The sequence below is a fragment of the Zosterops lateralis genome, assembly GCF_965231275.1.
Source record: "Zosterops lateralis genome assembly, chromosome: 24".
In the NCBI taxonomy this organism is placed as follows: Eukaryota; Metazoa; Chordata; class Aves; order Passeriformes; family Zosteropidae; genus Zosterops; species Zosterops lateralis.
The window spans coordinates 4,191,062-4,210,903 of record NC_139784.1 but is presented as its reverse complement, the minus strand read 5'-3'; the positions used below and the strand labels follow the sequence as shown (position 1 = coordinate 4,210,903).

The 19,842-nt window shown below is 61.6% G+C and overlaps 1 protein-coding gene across 4 annotated transcripts; it reads right to left on the bottom strand.

The window, feature by feature from the left end:
* Positions 1-1,800: 1,800 nt before the first annotated feature.
* Positions 1,801-19,258, bottom strand: JUP (junction plakoglobin). Of its 4 annotated transcripts, none has more exons than XM_083877620.1 (15): positions 19,203-19,258; positions 9,639-9,871; positions 8,431-8,684; positions 7,970-8,208; positions 7,380-7,581; positions 6,825-6,969; positions 6,350-6,453; positions 5,008-5,346; positions 4,458-4,613; positions 4,196-4,315; positions 3,896-4,046; positions 3,655-3,776; positions 3,357-3,396; positions 2,864-3,031; positions 1,801-2,647 (listed from the first exon to the last, which is right to left on the bottom strand). In XM_083877620.1, the coding sequence occupies exons 2-14, from the start codon at positions 9,862-9,864 to the stop codon at positions 2,886-2,888; spliced, it is 2,244 nt and encodes a 747-aa protein (XP_083733746.1). In that variant the 5' UTR covers positions 9,865-9,871; positions 19,203-19,258; the 3' UTR covers positions 1,801-2,647; positions 2,864-2,885. The 4 variants fall into 4 exon arrangements, with proteins under 4 accessions (XP_083733746.1, XP_083733745.1, XP_083733747.1 ...); XM_083877619.1 differs by having other exon boundaries at positions 19,149-19,238; XM_083877621.1 differs by lacking the exon at positions 19,203-19,258 and adding an exon at positions 18,951-19,037.
* Between the last annotated feature and the right edge of the window lie 584 nt (positions 19,259-19,842).

The following is a 19,842-nucleotide window of genomic DNA, read 5'->3' as shown; positions in this document are numbered from 1 at the left end:
CAGAAAACAGCTCCCCAGCCCCAAACCCTCAGACCCTCTTATCCCCAGAGAAGGACAGGGACCCACCGTGTGGAGGTGCCGCGCTGCCGCTGGCTCAGGGGAGGGAGCCGGGCCGGTGAGTCAGCTCAGGCGGGACTGCCAGAGCCCTGCGTCTGCCTTTGGCCCAGCTCCTGCACGTACGTTCGCTCTCCCCGGGGGAGCCTTGTTCAGACACGTGCCGAGCTGCTCCCACCGCACCCCGAGCCCACTGACCCCGGACCCCACTGTCCCCCCTCCACCAGCGCTCGGACCTGCCCCAGGGGAGCTGGGCGGGAGCAGGACGGGGGTCCCGGGCACCGATGGGACACGGGCCAGGAGGAGGGGCAGGGTCCCGGCTCAGGCCGCCCCAGGCACCTGTTCAGACTCGCGCCTGCTGCTCCCTGCCCTGCCCGATGCCGTCCTGCACCTCCTGCCCGGGCACCTCCCGAGGAGCGGCCAAGCCCCGTGAGAAGGGGGGAGACGAGGCAAATTCTCCCGCCGTCTGTGACAGCCCCAGGGGGACAGAGGGGACCGGCTGAGCACGGCCCGGGGCTCCCCTGCGGGAGCTGCCCGGGGATTCGGGGTGCCCGACGGCAGCCTGGGGGACACCGCAGGAGGCAGAGCGCAGCCGGTGACAGCGGGCAGCGGGTGCGGCCCGGAGCGGGGGTGGGACACCGAGGGCTCGGTGCACCGGGCAGTGCGGGCGATGCCGGGTTTGGTGCAGCTGGCGGTCCCGGGGCGGGAGATCCGCACACACACCGGGCGCTGCTCCCGGCGCGGCGGCGACTGCGGAGCCCTCGGACATCGCTCCCGACCCCCGCCACCAACGAGAGCCGCTCCCCGGCAGGTGCGGAGCGCAGCTGAGGATGCCGGGACCCCGGAGCCCGTCCCGCCGCTCCCGGAGCCCACCCGGGGATGTCGCTCCCTGGGGACCCCGCAAGCACCTCGGGTTGCTCTGGTCTAGATGTCCCCTGGCTCCACTTCCCCACCAAAATACCGGACATGCCCCCTGGCAGCTCTCCTGCAGTGGACTGAGGCACATCCCTGCCCATGGCTCCAGGATGGCTGCAGAATCTGACCCCCCCCAGGCCATCTGCAGACCTGCTGGCATTTTGGGGACAGCCAGAGCTGAGAGCAGGAGCATCCCTGTGACCCACAGCAGGGCTGACTGGGAGCCACAAGGTGGGGTCCAGGCGTGGCACAGCCAAAACCCCATCCCAGGCACACAGGGCTGGAGCCAAAGCCTGTCACTGATTGTCTCCTGCTCTGGCAGCAGCTGCAGCAGGCTGAGGGCTGTCTGGCCTCCAGGCTCACCCCATGAGCCACCCCAGCCCCATTGCCCTGGGGAAGTGCACTGGGTTCTGCTGGGGCTGCCCGGAAAGCAGCTGTTGTTTTGCTCGTCGCTGGTCCTGGCACAGGCTGTGGCAGGAAGCAGATCCATTTCCCTGAGCACTGGGGTTGGCTGCAGCCACAGCAGGCTCAGCTCAGGCAGGATGTTCCCCCCAGTTCCCACTTCCCAGACCAGCTCCTGCTGCTTTGTCCCCGCTTGCTCCTGTCCCGGGCACGGCACATGAACCTCGGTACCCTGCCGTGCTCTGTGGCAGCCTGGGCCCACGTCCAGGCAAAGCAGGTGCCAGGCATGGGAATGAGCTCCCCAGGATCACTCTGCCCCATGCAGGAACTTGCCATGGGCTCACAGAGGGTGATGGCTGTGCCTTCCTCTGGGTGCCCCAAGGGACCGTCCCCAGCCGACAGAAGAACAGGCTCAGGGCAGCACGGGGCTGCAGGGGTTATTTTATTCTTTGCTTTGGTCTATACAAAAACAACTTACAGAAATAATAAAATCTTCCATTCCTGACCCACACTCCAGTAACTGTCCATCCCTTTCCAGCTGGAGTGTTAAACCACCATCGGATCTAAAGCCTCTTTTAAAAAATGCGTTAGATAAGGGAGGAGGGGACGGAAACACACCACTCACCAAAGAGAAGGGAAACGGGTTAAAATGTGCAACAAAGATCAGTACAAGGACACGGTTCCTAATGCTGGAGTCACTCCTCTATGGGGACTGGCAGGACAGGGACACGAAGTCAGCTCCCAGCAGCTGATGGGAAAGAATTAAACCTCAGACACCCCAAAGGTCCTGGGACACGGGGACCCTTTGTTTTCAGCAAACTCTGGATTGGCCTGATTCAGTTGGAGTTTGCAGCAAGCAAAGGGTTTTTCCATGTCAGATTCCTCTCCTAGAACACTAACACACAGAACAAATCGTGGGGAAGTTAGAAAGCACAAACTTAAAGACGGCAAAAGCCGTTGGCACCATATTAAAAATAAAAAAGAAATATATATTCATAGAAAAGACTATTTTGCCAATGAAAGATCACTAACGGTGCAAGGTTTGTGTTTTAAAGCTTCAGAAACAGTATCTTGGATGCTGGATGTGGCAGTAGGTGCTCGAAGCAGTCCCAGGAGGAAGGACCTTCTCCACAGCCCCACAGCGAAGAAAACAAATCGAAAAATAAAACCTCTTGTGGGAATGGAAAAGTTTTGTCTTCTCAGGCACTTCTGTCTCCCAAGTCCTTCTCACGAATGCTCAGCTCTGGGGCCACCCTCTTCTGCATGGAGAGAACACCTGCAGTGGCAGAGAACTCCTGTCATCCACTGAGGGGGATTTGGGAAGAGACCAGGGCACAGGACCCCCCTGGGCCCACAGGCGACGGGGACATTGATCCATGGCAGCGCCAGGGACCTTGGTTGGGGACCCCCCAACACACCAGGTGCCATCAGCCAGCCCTGCCTCCCCTGGCCACCCATCCTGTGGCCACGTCCCAGGTGTGCTGGCAGGTACCTGGTGTGGGGCTGCAGGCGGGTTAGGCGAGCATGTGGTCAGCAAAGGGCGCTCGGACGCCGTCGCTGTAGGCGTCCATGGGGTAGTCCCCATCCATGTCCATGTGCATGTCGATGGGGTCCAGGGGGATGTCACCCGAGTACATGGGGCGGTAACCAGGGTCCAGCTCTGCAGGGAAGGGATGTGGCAACCTCAGCTCCCATCAGCCAATGACTTCTCCAGATCTCAGCCACCTCCTTGTCCCCTGACCCAGGGCAGCATGTAACATGTGGTGCTGTAAAAGGGCCCCCACCATCCCCCAGCCCAAGGGCACCAGGTGTGTGTGCTGAGCATCCCACAGTGCACCCCCAATCTTCAGCACATTGGACTGGAATTTGACTGACAGTCACTTGAAAAAGGTTTTAAAACCAGCCTGACTTGGTGACATGAGGCAACTGCCCCCCCATAAGCCAGCCCATGGGGACCCTGCAAGGAGGGCTGGTGCCATACTCACCATCTGAGTAGGGCTCGTTGATGGGGATCATGCTCTGGGCCTATGGAAGAAGGTGGCACAATTGAAGAGATTCATGTACATGATGCTCAGGGGCCATGTGGTGGCAAGCCCTGCTCCAGGTGGTGCCATGACCCAGGAGCTGAGGCCACAGCCCATCTGCCTCCCACCTCCCACTGTTTGACAGTCACTCTTGTCTGAGCTCTGGTTGGAGGTGGTGGCAACAGCTTTTGGAAGCAGGACAGGGCCATCCCCTGACATCCTGGTTTCCCCAGGGAAAAGATCTTGTTGGAATACTCACTGCTTCCCAGGCTGCCGGGTCGTGCTTGAAGAGGGAGTTTGTGAGCTCCACGGAGACACGTTTCCTGTAGTCAGGGTTCTTGTCCTCCGAGATGCGGAAAAGCACAGCGGCCGCGTAGGTGGCTGTAGGGATGGCCAGCAGCCTCAGCTCCTGCTGCCATGCAGCATCAGAGCCCCAGAAGCCCCAGCTGGGACAGTGCCAGGAGAGTCCCCAGCATAGCCCCCGACATGGCAGCACTCACCTGTTCCCTCATTCCGGGAGTGCAGCAGCTCCATCAGGGGAGCCGAGGCCCCCTCAGCATCGATGGCATCTGCTGCCTCCTTGTCCTGGGCCAGCTCACACAGCACGCCGGCTGCCACACGCTGGATATTCTCCACCGGCGAGTACAGGAGCTGCCAGGAGAGATCAGTAGCCGTGTGAAACAGCCAGCAAAGAGCCCCTGTGCTCTGGGCATGTCCTGATGCAGCCCAGGGCTGCAGCTCCCTGTGCAGGCTGGGCAGGAGGTGGCCCAGTGCAGCCCCTGTGTCCCCACAGCCCTGACCTGCACAAAGAGAGGGATGGTGTTGAGGCGGAAGATCTCCATGCGGTTCATGGGGTCCCGGGCCAGGATGTGCAGTGCCCCTGTGCAACCCTCCACAATCTCTTCCATCTTCACTCCATCCTGCCAGGGAACAAGAGCTCAGCCAGGGCCCTCACACCAGAGCACAGCCACCTGAAGTGCAGGCACAGGGCACCCCCAGGGACAGGCTGGGTTTTGGGGTGCCAGGCCATGCTGGGAGCAGGGCAAAGGGGTGGGGACTCACCGTGTAGGGCTGTTGTGTGCCGGCGGCCGCGTGTCTCTGGGCGTCCTGGTGAGCCTTGACCAGCAGCTGGACCAGGCGGGGGATGACGGCGGCCTCCTGCAGCGGGGCATGGTTGGCTGGACACAGAGCCAGGTTGCGGATCAGGCCTATGGTAGCCTGGAGGAGGGAGGAGTGATTTGTCTCAGCTGTGGATCAGAACAGTACGTGCTCCCCAAGAGACCCACTGGTTGCACCCCTCTCCATCTGTCCCACCCCATCCCCTCTGTGGTGCAGACTGACTCAGCTTCACCCCACCCTGGATCCATCCCCTCCCCAAGCTGAGCTTCAATTCCAATGAGCAGAAAGCACGAAGCACTTTCTTAATCAGCTGCTGTCAAGGATACGACCCAACAAGAGCAAGGCTGTGGCAGCAGCAGCCACCATCACTCTGTGCACAGCACCAGCTGCTGACCCCCTCAGCAGCCCATCCCACCACAGCACAGCAGGCAGGGGCTTGCTCCAGCCCAGGCACTGGCCTCCTCCTGCCCCCAACACCCCTCTGGCCCCTTACCTTAACCAGTGGCCACTGGTTGGGCTGGTTGAGGAGCTTGACAATGGCGGGGATGCCGTAGTTGAGCCGCACTGAGTTCTGTGCCATCTCGGCCTCGGGGTGCCGGCTGGTGAGGTGCCGCAGGGCGCAGACGGCCGGCTCGGTGATGTCCTCCTTGTCGCCCGCCCGCAGGATGGTGTGGATCAGGGCCTCCACCCCGTTTGACTGTGTCACCAGTGTCTTGTTCTTGCTGTTGTTGCAGGTCAGGTTGGAGAGGGTGCCAGTGGCACAGGTCAGCACATTCACATCATCAGAGCTCAGCTGGTTCACCAGGATCTTGAGGACGCCGTCCAGGCCCTCCTGCAGGAGTGGGGATGGGAGGTGGGAGCAGCACACACAGCCAGACCCAAGTTCCAGCCCCCATTTGGCCCCACGTGCCCCCAGCAGGCAGTGATGGGGGGGGGCCGCAGTGTTCCTGACTCCCACACAGCTCCTTTTCCATCCCCCCACAGCTCCTTTTCCATCCCCCCAAGGCTCCTTTTCCATCCCCCCAAGGCTCCTTTTCCATCCCCCACAGCTGGAGCTGCTCCTTCACCGTGAGCCCCAGCCACTCTAATATGTGCAGCTTCACTCCGAGTTTAATGTCTCCTGCTGGAATCACACTTCCAATGCCCCTGCCAGCACTCCCCACATGGTGATGGAGTGACCCCAGTCCTAGCAATGCTGGCCAGCAGCCAGCAGCAGGACAGGAAGGAGTTAAAGCACCATGACCACATCCTCCTTCAACCCTTCAGTCAGCAGAGCCAGGGATGGTTTCATGACAGCCAAAATAGTTTCCAGGCTGCATCAGAGCTAATCCACATGGAGTGGCCCCAGCAGATGGGAAAACTCATCAGGAGGCAGTAAAGGGCTGGGAGAGCAGACCCAGAGCAGGGCTAGGGTCATCTCTGCACCAGCTGCAGGGCATAACAGCCTTGGCAGCAGCTCTGCTGGCAGCTCCCCCAGGAGCTGGGCAGGCAGCCAGCCCAGGACAGGCTGACAGGGCTCTCGAGCCAGAGCAAACTCTGGTGGCACCCGCTGAGTGACCGTGGTGGCCTCGGCCCCACACTGGGGACACGAAGGAGTGCTGAAGCCAGCTGGCAAGGGCAGGGCCACAGGCAGTGAGCAGTGCTCTGGGATGCAGGGCACACCCTGCTGCAGGGTAACTTAAGCACAATGGGGCATCCCCTTACCCTGTCAGGCACACATGCAGCTGCAGCTCATGGAGAAGGGGGCTTTGGACTCAGCCTGGCATGATCTACCCAGCATGGACACAGCTCCAAAATGTGGCACTGAAGCACAACCAGGGGTCCTGCAGACTCACCTGTTTGGTTGCCACATCAGAAAGGTTCCGCAGGGTCCACAGGCAGTTCTGGACCAGCCTAGGGCTGGAGCTGGTCAGGTGCTTGCCCAATGCCTGCATGCCACCTGCAGGGAAGGGGACAGTCCTGTGAGCACCTCTGGCCATCCCACCAGAAGGAGGAGCAAATGGCAGCAGGGCTACGTGGGCTGGGCATTGGCTGATGCTCCTGTACACAGAGCAGCCTCATGGCTCAGGGGAGCCAAATGTGGTGTGTGAAGAGCTCTCAGACATCCAGGATGGATCCTGCCCACACACAATGCCAGGAACATGTCTTAAGTAGCCCTCAGAGCAGGAATCCAGGCCAGCACAGGTGGCTTCACTTGGCTGTGCAGACCTCTGCCCGTCCCACAGACATGCAGGAGGACACATCCTCATCCACATCGCCCTGACACCACCATTCATCCTCCTCCTGTGGCTCTGCCCCAGCCTCTCTTACCAGCCTCAACGATGGCAGGTTTGTTGCTGGGACACACCGACAGCACCTTGAGCACGCGGCTCGTGGTCCACAGCAGCTTCTCATAGTTGTAGCTGCGCATGATCTGCACCAGGGCCTGGGGTCCTCCGTTGGCCAAAATAATCAGCTGCAAAACAGAATCCCAGAATAGTTTGGGTTGGAAGAGACCTTAAAGACCATCCAGTTCCACCCTCCACCACAGGCAGCAGCACATTCCACTAGACGAGGTGGCTCCAAGCCCTGTTCAACCTGATCCTGAACACTTCCAGGGATGAGGCATCAAGAGTGAAGGGCTGGGCGTGGCAGCCCTGGGCTGCTGGGACCCCCTCTCCAGATTCCCCAGCTCATGCCAGGACACAAGCCAGGCAAAAGCTCCAGCCCCTTGGCATGCAGGAATACTCCGGTCATATCACCAGGGACACACGAGATGGTGGGGTCTCCAGCACTGCCTCCTGCACATCTGTGAGGTGCAAAGCTGGGCAACCACCCCCCTCCTGCCTACCCCACATCTCTGTCAGTCTGGGATCCCCATCCCACCTTGCTCTCCTGGTTCCCATAGGCCAGAAGCTGGAGGCAGTCAGTGGTGATGGCCAGGAACTTGGGGTTGTTCTTGTTCAGCAGGGGAACCATCTTCTGCAGCCCGTCGGCCAAACGCACAGCCATCTTGGCCCCCTCCTGGTACAGCAGCAGGTTGTGCAGGGTGGTGATGGCATAGAAGAGAACTGACTCGACAGGTGAGCTGTGGGCAGGCAGCACACACCACATCAGTGCAGGAACCACACCACACTCACCGGGCTGCAGTAGAGCCCCCAGGGCTGCCCTGAACCCAGCACCCACCAGCACCCTTCAGCATGGCCCCAGGGAAGGGACACCTCAGAGCCTGAGCCCCAACTCTGTGACCAGGGCAGTGTGGGTCAGCTAGCCCTCCCCTCCTCCTGTCCCGATGCAGGCTCCATACACAGCAAACCCCATGGGTTTCCACAGGTTCACAGTCTCCCACTCCCTTGTCTTGGTGAGCAGGAGGACCTACACTGAGGGCAGCATGAACCCTCCCTTCCTCTGCCCCCAGCCCAGGAGGAGCTGCCAGGCTCTGCCACCCCCCTGGAGTCCCCACCATCACTGTGTACCTCAGCATCCTGACTAGGGCCGGGATGCCACCAGACTTGAAGATGGAGAGCAGGCCCTCGCGGTGGTGGGAGAGGTTGTGCAGGATGCTGGTGGTGCAGCGGGCAGTGTCCAGGTCACTGGTGCTCTGCATGGTGCGGACCACGGCCGCCACGATCTGCGGCGACTGCATCAGCGCGCGGCGCGACGCCTCCTTCTTGGAGAGCTGGTTGACGATCATGGCTGCCTTGCTGACAACCACCTGGAGGGAGAGGAACGGACGTGTGGGAAGGGGTTGTGCACCAAGGACAGGAGGTGACATGGCTGGGCAGAGGTGGGCTCAGTCCTGGTACAGGACCGAGGCCACCAGGAGTTTGGCCAAGAGGAAGGTGACAGACATGGCCACAGAGCCCCACAGAGACGGGAGCTCATCTGTGCAGCAGCTGAAAGCCCAGAGACACATACAGCAAACATAGTTCCTTACCGGGTCCTCATCGTTGAGCAGCTTGGTGAGCTCTGGGATAGCACGTGTGGCCAGCTCGGCGTCATCCTGGTAGTTGATAAGGTGCACGATGGCTGACTTCAGCATCTGGGAGGGCTCTGCAAGGCGCTGCACGTTGGTCTGCTGCCCCTCCAGCTGGGTGGTGATGAGGAGCGAGCGGTCCTCCACCGTCTCGGGGTACATGGCAGCCCGGACGCGCTGGGCACGGGTCATGGCCAGCTGAGCCTCCATGTCCGCTGCAGGGGTGGACAGGAAGGCAGTGTAAGGCTCTCTCCAAGGAGTGCTCCCAGCCCTGCTTCCCAATCCCAACAAGATGAGCAAGAGCTTAGCGCAGTGACACCAGCCACGTCAGCAGTCCCGGCACACTCTGCACAGAGCTGGAGCTTCAAAGCGTAAACAGATCCGGCAGCACAGAGATAAGACAACACTCAATTAGGCAGCATGATGAGGCAGTTGTCACACAAGGCCCATTAATTAAAAAATTAAGGATATTTGTAACTTTGCATGAGCTGGCACTGGAAAAAAGGAGAACGCTGGGGCCCTCCCCATCGAGGATGCTGAGGTGTGATACTGCAGTAGCCACCCATGGTCCCCAACTCTGCAGCACAAGGAACGCACAGGGTCCCGTAGGGGGATCTGATCCCTGCAGGAGCTAGCAAATAAACCTTCCAGGGTGTATTGCTGACAGGGAATTGCAGAGGCAAGCAGAGCAAACCAGCCCCCTTTGAGGGAATAAAGCTGGGGGGAAGCATCTCCTTCACTCCAGGCTGCGGCTCCGAGTTGTCCTCGCCTCAGCAGGAGAAGCTGTGGCAGTGACGTGGTGTTACAGCACACGCTGGCAGCTCTGGCAGCCACACTGGGACAGGTTTCCCAGCAGGGAGACAGGCAGTAGAGCAGGTGACAGATCTGTGGGCCGGGATCAGCTGTTCCCATCTCAAGCCAACCCGCTGGCACACTCCGATGTGCAGCTCAGCGCCAGCACGGGCTGACCATGCACCACCCCCACAAGAGCCTCTCAGTGCTGGGAAGGAGGACAGGAGGGAGCATATTTTAGGCAGCAACAACTCCCAGAGTGTGGAAGTCAGCACGGAGGAGTACCCAGAAGCAGCAGCATGGCTACGGGGGAGGAAGAGGAAAGCAGAAGCTGAGCAGCTGAGCCTGAGGATGTGCCAGGCCCCACAGCTGCTTACCTTGCGCTTGGCTCTGGCCCTGGCTCCCTCCCTGGCAGTAACTCGTGGTGGTGGTCTTCTTGATGGTGTACTGCTTCCCATACACCTCGTCATCGTCCCCGAGGCACTTGCTGCTGACGGAGGGCACCTGCGTGTTGACGCCGGAGTGGATCCCGGAGTCGTAGGTGTAGGTCTGCTGCCACTCCGTCACCTTGATTGGCTGCTCCATCATGTTCATCACCTCCATGGCTGCTCTGCGGGGTGGGAGGGGAGAGGTTACGCCTCCAGGAGAGCCCAGGTTGCCGCAGGACCCTCCTGCCCCTGAATGGCACAGCAGCCCCCCGTGCAGCAGCCGGCCTCTGTGCAGGCCACGAGCAGATGGAGCCGATCCCTATCTGCCCTCCTCCCCCACTGGAGATGAAAGGCGGCACCGGGATGACGAACCCAAAGCTCAGCACTTTGTTGCTCATGTTCAGACATGAACGGCGGCTGCGTCTCACAGCGCTGTGTCTCACAACGCCGTGTGTCTCACCACTGCCACGGCCAAGGTGTGGGCAGGCTCTGCCCAGCACAGTGGGACACCACAAGCTCCAGGGTCCCCCAGCTGCCCATGAGGTTTTTTAAGACCCCTTTCCAGAGACAGGACCTGCAAAGAGCTGGGGACATGCCAAGAGTTCCAAGCGCCATATGGCTGGAGCTCCAAGCATAAAACGAATCTTTTTAGGAGCTTCCTGGGACGCTCCTAAAGCACTTAAAAATAAACAGGCAAAGTCACCGGCTCAGCTCTCCCATGGGTGCTCAGCACCACAGGCGCCCCACGGTGTGGTCCGGGGCTGGGCACTCCCCACTCAGTGCCGGGACAGGGCAGCCCGGCACATCCCAACACTCAGGACAAACCAGCCAAGGTTGCTGGGAGCAGGGCTAGGATCTCCTTGTCTTTAATTTGGGGATACAGGGGGAGGGAGGATGGCTCATGGATTAATGCCTGAGCTCACTCAGGGCTGTGAGTCACCAGCCCTGCATCCAGGCCCCCGGCAGGGCCAGGAGGGTTGAAGGCAGGCGGGGAGGGAGGGTTGGAGGCAGGCAGGGAGGGAGGGATTGAGACAGCACCCGCCCAGCCCTCCGATGACCCATCACCCAGGATTCCTATCCCTTCCCTGCCGCGCAGGAGTGAATGAGTCAGAGTTTCAGAGGCGATAAGCAGCGAAGGGAGCAGCTGCCGCCCGGCATACCTGGGCGCAGCAGCACCCACTTCCAAACACTCTAATTACCACCTGCACCGGCCCCGATTCCTGCGCCGGGCTGGACCGGGGCGGCCGCGCTCCCCTGGCTCCGCTCCAGCCGCCAGCACAGCGCGGGACCCGCAGGGACCAACCAGCCGGGCTGGGGCGGCAGCCTCGGGCCCAGCACCCTCCTGGGGGAGCGAGGAGATGGAGCTGAGCCGAGCTGAGCCCCCCGCCAGGCCGGCGGCTGAGTCAGGGCGTCGGGTGGCGGCCGAGGACGCGGCTCCGTGGGGCGGCCCGGCGGGGCACGGCGCGCACGGGCTTGGCGCGGCTCGTCCCACCGCTGCCGGCTGTTCCCAAGGAGCGGCCGAGCCCTCGCCAGCTGCACAGGCCGGCGCTCGCAGGGAGGAATCCTAAGCCCTCATTCGCGGGAGCAGCGGCCAGACGGGAAACGGGAGCCCGCCAGGCTTGTCCCCCCGGCTGGGAGCATCCTGCAAACCCCCCGCGCCCAGCCCCAGCCCCAGCCGCCTTCCCGGAGCCGGGCTGGGCGCTGCTCCTGCCAATCCAATATTTTTTGAGCTGTCAAGCAGCGCTGGCAGACTCAGAGCAGCTATAATGGGCTGTGCATAATGCACGGTGGTCAGGCAATGGAGGGACCCGCTAATGGAGGGCGGTGGAGGCAGAGCCTTCCCACGGCGGGCAGGAGCTGGGATGGCTGATCGGTGGGGCAGGACAGTGTGTGACACACGGTGCCAGGGGCGACAGGAGAGGCAGCTCTGCTCCCCACCCCGCGTCGCAGCAGGGATGGGCCGTGAGAGCCCCGGTGTGGAGCTGGGAGTGCCGTGCTGCTGCACACCCACACTCCTGTGCTGCTGCATTGGTATTTGGGAGCACAAGTCCTTCAGCTGGGTCATCCTGGCCGTGGTGGCAGAGTCTCTAAATTGTGTCAGGAAACTCAAGAGAATCAATAGTTGTGCCTTACAAAGTGTGGAAGTGGTAGGCAGGAGAGTGCTCTGTGGCACTGGCAGGGCACATCAGCATGGTGCAGGAGCTGGGTGAGCCAGCACCCATCCCACCTGCACAGCCCCAACACCCCAGGCAAACACTGATAAGCTGCCCTGGATAAGGTGGGCAGGAGGAAAGCAGAGCTGAGGGCAGAAAAGATCACACAACCAGGGCCAGGGCAGGGACCCCATGCAGCAGTGAGACAGATCTGGCAGGGGCTGATGCTGCTGCACCATTGTAGAGCAGTGACATCCACTCCACAATTTACAGGCATCAGACAGGCACTTAATTTTCCAAACCTCCAGGAGCTGGGCTCAGACACCGTACAGAGCCCTGCATTATGCATGAGCCACCCCTTCTGTCTGCACCACAGCACCCAGGGACATCAAAAGCCAGCACAGCTCCTGGAGTTCAGACACAAGCTCTGGTGATCAGCCCCAGATGAGCTCCAAGCAGGAGAGTGGGACCAGGAGCCCCACAGGAGAGACACAGGCACCTGTCCTTCCCCTGAGCATCCCCCTAACAGTGTTTGCTCATCACCACAGGGGCCAGCGAGGCCAACAGCACCCGAGGTGACAGGGCCAGCAGAGCAAATGTCAGACTCTCCTATGGTGAGCAGTGACATTTTCTGAACCTTGTGTCAAGTGTGCCCTGCTCATCACTCAGTGAGGGGCAGACAATGACACAAGCTTCTTCCCCACCCTCCACAGCGTGGCTCTGTCCTCAGGTGTCCTCTCTCCTCCTCAGCAGGATCAGTGGGAGAGGGGCACGAGGGTGCTGGTTACACCTGGGTTCACCTGATCAGGAGCCATTTCCTGGCAATGTTTCTAGCAAAGTGCTGTAGCAGGAAGGACCTTCATGCAGGAGGGAGAAACAGGGTGTTATTTGGGGCATATGTGAAAATACCCACACTAAAGGGTCAGCCATGAGCAGGGGGCATGTCTGGGTGAGCTCCAGCCCTCCCACATCAGGCCTGTGGGCAGGACAATTGCTGCTGAGCCCAGTTCTTACCTCCCCCCACCAGGCTGGTGGATTAGGAAGGGCAGAACAGTGCCACCAGCTCTCACCTGAGCCCCACTCCACACAAGCCTTGACCCCAGGGAAACAGAACTTGCTCCTGGGAAAATGAGAAATCCTCCAGGAAAAGTGAGACAGATGTGAGGACTGCTCAGAGGGGACAGCATGTTTTGGGAGAACCTCCAGTCTGCTCCTGGCACCACAATGGGGAAGGGACCAAAACACCTGAGAGGCTTCAGCCATGGGATGCAGGACAGGCAAGGGCTTCAGCCACCCAAGCAGGGCACTGGCAGGAAAAGGTTAATCACTCTCCCACCACTTCCCTGAGCCAGGAAGGCAGAGGAAGCTCCCGCGGGCTGTCGGGCACCGGCCAGCAGCTCATCCGCCCCCGGAGCCATTTGATCAGAGTCCAAGCAGCACCAGCCCCCTGGGACACCGTCTGCGGAGGAAGTCTCTGGCAAACATGCAGCCCCAGGCCTGACTAGCCCTTCTCACCAGCTGCTGTGAAACCTTCAGCCTCACCAGGCAGGGCAGAGCCAGCAGACAGGGCTGAGCTGCCTAGAACAGTGTCAGGAAAGCAGTGAGTGCTGTTTCATGCAGAAATATCTACTGCTCAGGGACTTTTTGGGGAGCAGCAGTCCCTGGGGTGAGCAGGTCTCAATCCCCAGTGTGAGGTCACCCCAGTTGGAGCTGGTGGGGAATAAAGGGCACCATCACAAGCCCCAGGCAGGGACTGCTGCACCAGACTAGGCACTGGGTCTCAGGGTCAGTGGGTGTGAAGGGCAGCCTGAGCTCATCACATGCAGGTCCAGCCTGCCCTCACACCAGCATGAAGCAGTGTGGGTGCCAGCAGGGGGCTGCCAGAGCCCCACCCTGGCTCACATCCTCCAGGAGCAAAAGGCAGCAGTGCTGGGGGGCCCCTCATGCAGCCACAGCATGTGAGGGGCTGAGCTCGGCGGTGGGAGCGTGCGAGTGGCTGCAATTACAGTCGCCGAGGCTTTTAAGGAAGGGGAAGAGGCAGTTAAGGCAATTCAATAAATGCAGCACAAGAAAAGACTCTATTTTAGAAGCACTTACGCTACACACAAGCCATCTCCGGTCCCCCCCTTCCTGCAGCAGCCGGCGATTAGCAACTGCCCTCTCAGACAGCCCCGGCCTCGACAGCCACAGCACTGAGCCTTCCCACAGACAAGGGCACCCAGAGCCCTGTGCACCCTGGAGAGCTGCACCTCCAAAGTCCCCCAACACCCACACCCCTTGCCTGAAGGTGCTCTGAAGTGACAGCAAGGACTGACAGAGCTGGGGCAGCACTAACGAAGGCCCCGCAGACTCTGTACAAAAGCTTCAGTGGTTTTGAAGAGGATCCTCAGGAACACGCAGCGGGAGCAGGCAGAGAAAGGAGCTTGTCAAGACCTCACCAGCATCAATGGGAAGCGTTCGAGTCAGATCCCGGCACCAGGAGCCCTTTCAATGGGGCTTTACAGGGAAGATGAGTGGAAGAATTCAAAGGGGAACGAGAGCAGCTTGAAGTTTAATGAGGAGGAGACAACGGCAGGGGATCAGCTTCTCGTTAGAGCAGGCAAAACCACCGGCCTGGCCTTGCACACAAAGGAGCTCATGGCCTTTGTGTATGGATGTACCCAGGTACAGAATGGCTCCTGGCTGCTCCACCAGCTCTGACAACTTCAGGGCACTCAGAAAAGGCAGTGGGGTGCGGGAGCTTCAGATCTGGGTTACTTCACTGGAGGGGGCCCTAACCTTTCTTTATATTTCAACTACCATTATGTTGTTACATTTGAGCTGCTGAATGCCTCGTGTAAAGCTCCAGCTCTTCTTGCTGGGGGTGCTGCATCCCCCTGAGCACCAGAGCAGGCTCTGGCAGCAGAACAGCCCCAGAATGCGGCAACTCTGTCACGACCTGCTGCGCTCAGCTGATGCTCCCCATCAGCCCAGATCATGTCCCCGAAAAGCCTCGCCTGCACCTGAATTAACAGCTCCTGACAGCTCCAGCACACACCAGGCCCAGGCTGTGATGTTTTGGCACTTCACATCACAAACCAACACAGCATTATCCATCAAGTGCTCTCCCGCTGCAAGTGCAGGCACAGCACTGAGCATGACACCCACTCCCCGCTCCTGTGCAGGGGGCAGGGCCCACAGCAGGACCCTCAGCCCAGGGAAAGCTTTCCCAGGAACATTCACCTGCCAAAGACCCACTGTGGAGTCTCTGGCAGTGCATCCCTCTCCCCACATCCCTTGTTGGCACAGACACCTCCACCTGCAGCAGCACCAGGATCAGGAGGACCCACACGGGCTCATCTCCTCCTCATAGTTTGCTGATCTCACTAGAATCATGTCTAGGGAAAATGGGAATTTGCTACTTGTCCATGGAAAGGAGAACTGGCATGGTGAGATTAATCACAATTACTCCATCTGGATAAAAAAATCAAAAATCATTATTTTGTTTAAATGAGCACAAAGAACAAGTTGTTCTTTATGAACACTATAATTGCAGGCTCTGGACTCTGCTGGCTGTTCCCAGCTCCAGCCATGGTGTCCAGGACCCAGGGTTTGCCACCTGGCCCTGCCAGAGGAGCTGGAGCAGTGAGGAAGAGGGCAGAGGTGCTGAGCCCCAGCTTAATTTCTCCATCCAGTTGCATTACAGCTGCAAAGTTCAGACGCTTCACAAGAAATTATCACCAACAGCCGTCAGCACCCGGCCTGTCGGAGCAAGTTAATGATTTGTCACCAGGGCTCTGCCCGCGCGTCACCGCGATTACGGCAGGCTCTGCCAGCAGCCAAAGGTCTCTCCCCCCGCACACAGGGACACGCTTTTCACCCAGACACCCACCCCCAAAAGGCACACATGGAACCCCAGCTCACCCACCCCACGGGCTCTGTGCCCCCCTCCAGCAGCGGGGCAGCCCCCCCGGAGGGCACGGCCACCTCACCCCCGCCCAGGTCTGATCAGCCAAGCGTGGGGTATTGGGAAAACACCGAGCATTCCGCCTCCACCCCGCCAGGAGCTCCGCGCCTGGCAAGGAGGCCGAGGACTCGCTGGGAACAGAGAGCGCAGATGTCGCGGGCTGCCCGACAAGCCCCGGCAGCCGCGGCACGAAGCTCCTGCCCTGTTTCCAAAGCGATTCCGGAGCTGAGAGTCCAAGGCGTGCCAGGATGCCTCCAGGCCCGTCAGCAGCCGCCGCAGAACCCATCGGGGATGGTGTATTTAGAAGGGTATTTCAAACCTCTGCTTAAATAGAAACATCTTCACCTCCCCCCTCCGCAGCCATCGACAAACCGGGTGTGGCTGCACAGCCAGCCCTGTTTAAGCACAGACATTGTGCTGAGGTCAAGTTTTAGGCCTTTTTGGAAGGGGAGTTACCTGCACCCTTTGTCCACCACTTTATCAAGTATGTCCATGAGCAAAAAGGGGTAACACCAACCCTCCTAAAGCAGAGAACACCATTCAAGGCACTAACGCAGCCCTGGTGTCCTCTCGAGCTGCCATCCCCAGCCGATTCCATTCACACAGACCCGCCTGGGACACCACACGGGGCTGAGTCTGACCACCCACCCCCAGCCCTGGGCGCTCACACACCCTGTCTAGGTGGGTGAACTCCAAGGTAGGCTTATACTGCTGTGACAGACACTACGTTTCTTTTTAACTTCTGGTAATTAGAAGCCAGTCTAATTTAAACCTTCAAAACCCGCACAAGCGTCGCTACAGATGCTGCAATTAAAGTTCTGCAAGTTCTCTGTGCAGAGGCTCTGCTCCCCCAGCCTGCGGAGCGGGGCCAAGGGCAGCTTCGCTCCCAGGCTCTGCCATCTGCGAGCGGCAGCGCGCCCGGCAAAAGCGCCCTCTTAAATCCCGGAGATCTGGAAGTGTGATAAAAAGCCAAATCCCATCAAGCGCTCCCACACCAAACCACAGTCTTGAAGGGGAAGACTGTGTCAGGAACGGGCTGAGCTGCAGGAGCCGTGCAGCTGTACCGCAGTGCCTGCCCGGCTGCGAGGGCTGGGTAAGGCTTTCAGGTGGGGGAAACAAAGGGGTGAGTTAATGGGATTAGGGCAGCGCCGCTGAAATGCGGCACCGGGACCAGAGGGGACATTCCCCAAGGCCCTCGGCTGCAGCCCGGCCACGATTCACCCGCCGAGGCTCCGAGCACGGTGCACAAACTCCTCGCACACCCAGCCCCAGGAGACCCCTCCCAGCAGCTCGGCTCGTTCCCCCAGCCCCCCCCTCCCCACCGGGGATGAACGCGCTTCCTGGAGCCGGCAAGGACACGGCACATCGCCCAGACAATAGACTGGAACGCCATTGTCTGAGGGAGGGCCGCCCCACCTTTCCCCAGCGCCCCGAGCCCTGGGGACCCTCGTCTGTCCCTTCTCCCGCTCAGCAGCCACAGAGCAAGGAGGGAGCACAACCCTCAGCCACCGCTGCCAGGAGCTCCGGGCGTCCCCGTCCTGATGGCCAACTTGTTTAAGCCAAATTAGCAGTAAAATGGGTTTTTCATGACGCTTCATGGAAATCCTCCAAAACAATGAGCGATCACAGGCTTCAAACGTGCAAACACAGTTCCAGCGGGTGCCCTGCACCTTTCCACCCAGCCCCGACACCGACAAGGACACAGAAATGGACCCCAGTAATTTTCTCATCCCTGTTTCCGGCTGGGCCGGACACTCCAAGAGCGGAGCCTGGAGCAGCCCCCGCGGACACTGCACCTGCCCTGGATGCGGCTGCCAGCCCGGAGCAACCGCCCCCGGCACGGCTCCAGCTCCATCCCCGCGGCAGCTGGCAGGGAGCAAACGCCCCCGGCTCCCCACCAGCCGATGGCAGACGGACACCAGACCCGGCGAGCTGGTCGGGGCTGGCACCAGCTCCAAAACCAGCACGACGTGGGCTGGAGCAGGACGTGAAGCGACCACGGGGTGTCCCCAGCCCCCACCACCCTTCTGGTATGGGGAAGCTGACAAGGGAACATCAAACCAGGCATGGGACTCACCCAGGCACTGCAACAGCGTTATGGGGAAGCTGGAGGTGCAAGAACTTCCAGCCTGGCTGGAGAGAGTGCAGGCTGATGCTCTCACAGCCGTGCAGGCACAACAGCGGCACAGAACACCCTGTCCCGTCCCCAGAACCAGCCGTGCCCCCCTGAGCGCTCACTGTGCCCTCCCGAGCGCTCCTTCTCCTCTCCCCGCGCTGCTCTTATGACAGCCCACGTTTGCCTTCTCCGGGCAACTCCCAGCAACATTTCAGCATTTATCCTTTCATCTGTGCTGTAAACCTGATTAATTAAGCTAATCACTCAGCTAACGCAATTAGCGCGCTCTCTCTCCTCTCCAAACATCAGACAAACAGCCAAGTTTCGCTCCCCCCGCCGTTTCCCGGTCCGGATGGCCGCTGTCAGGGGCTCAGCGGGGACCCCCCGTAACCCGCGGGGTGATGTCGGGGTGATGTCAGGTCATCACTCCCCCCTGGCCCTCTCAGCCCCCGGCTCTCACATCCCCGGCGGTGGGCAGAGGGCAGCCCCGGAGATGTGGAGGCGATCCTTGGTGGCCTGGAGAGCAGCACGCGGTGTCCCCAGGTGTGACTCTGGGCACGGAGCGGCCCGGTTTGTGTAAGAGCCCCGGAGCACCGGGCCAGCGCCGTGCCAGGGCCTCGCCCGCCCAGCGGCAGCTCCGGGCGGGGCCGGGGCCGGAGTCACCGCCTCGCAGAGGAGCGCGGAGCAGCGACTCCCAAACTCGCTCCCGCAGCGCTGGGAAGAGGCCGGGACAGCCAGGGCAGCCCAGCTGCCCACGGGGGAAGCCCCGGGGACCCGCCCAACTGGTCCCGCGCAGGACCGGCCGAGCTCACGGGCAGCCCCGGGGAGCCCTGCCCCAGACAGGGGGACGCCCGGTGCTGCCCGGCCCGGACACCCCGGTCCTCCCCGCCCCGAGCGCAGCCTCTCCCCAGCCCCGCACGGCCCCGGTGCAGCCCAGCCCGGAACGACCGACGGCCACGACCCCGGCCCCGTTCCCAACTCCGCTCCCCGGACCGTCCCCGCCGCGATCTCCGCCAGCCCGGTGCTCTGGCCCCGTCCCTGCTCACCGGAGCGGTGACCGCCCAGCTCCGCCGGCCTATCGCCGCTCACCGCGCTCCCCCGTGCCCGATGCTCGCTGACTCGGCTCCGCTCACCTCCCCGCCGCTCCCCGTGCCCGGTGCCCCGCCCCGCTCACCGCCGCTCCCCGTGCCCGGCGCGCCAGTCCCGCTCACCGGCGCTCCCCGTGCCCGGTGCCCCGGCCCCACTCACCGACAGGCCCTCCCCGCCCGGTCCCGATCCCGGAGCCCGTCCCCGCTCACCGCCGCTCTCCGCCGCCCGCCCGCTCCTGCCCGAACAAAAGGCGAGCAGCGCCCCGCGCGCCGCCCCGCCCGCCGCAGGCCCCGCCCCCGAGATGCCGAGCCGCTATTGGATGCTTAGCACGTCAATCAACTCCTGGGCCCGCCGGGGCCCGCCCCCGCCGGACGTGTTTATCGGCTCCCCATTGGCGGGGGCGCGGCTGCCCCGCCCCTCGCCCGCAGGTGATTGGACAGCGGGGCGGGGCGCGCGGGGCGCGGCGGCGGCGGAACGAGGGCGCGACCACGAGGGGACCACCTGGGTGACGTCAGTGGGCGCGGCCAGGTGGGGCCGGGAGCCGCCCCGGGGCAGGGCCGGGGGCGCGGGGACCCCCCGGGCCGTGCGGGGACCCCCCGAGGCTGGAGCGCGGGGGCGGCAGGAAGCGGCGTTCGGGAAGGGCTCGGGGCTGCTGGCGCTGCGTCAACCCGGCCCCCGCCGGACCGGTCCAGCCGGGCGCTGCCGCCGCGTCCCGGGCGAAGCCGCCGTCACCCAGTGCCCAGTCATCTATTGGATATGTCCCAGCCCACCTCAGGACCCCCAGGTGTGGGGAGCAGGAGGATTCTGCCCCGGTGAGGATGAGGAGGGACCATCCTGCACCCTCGCTGC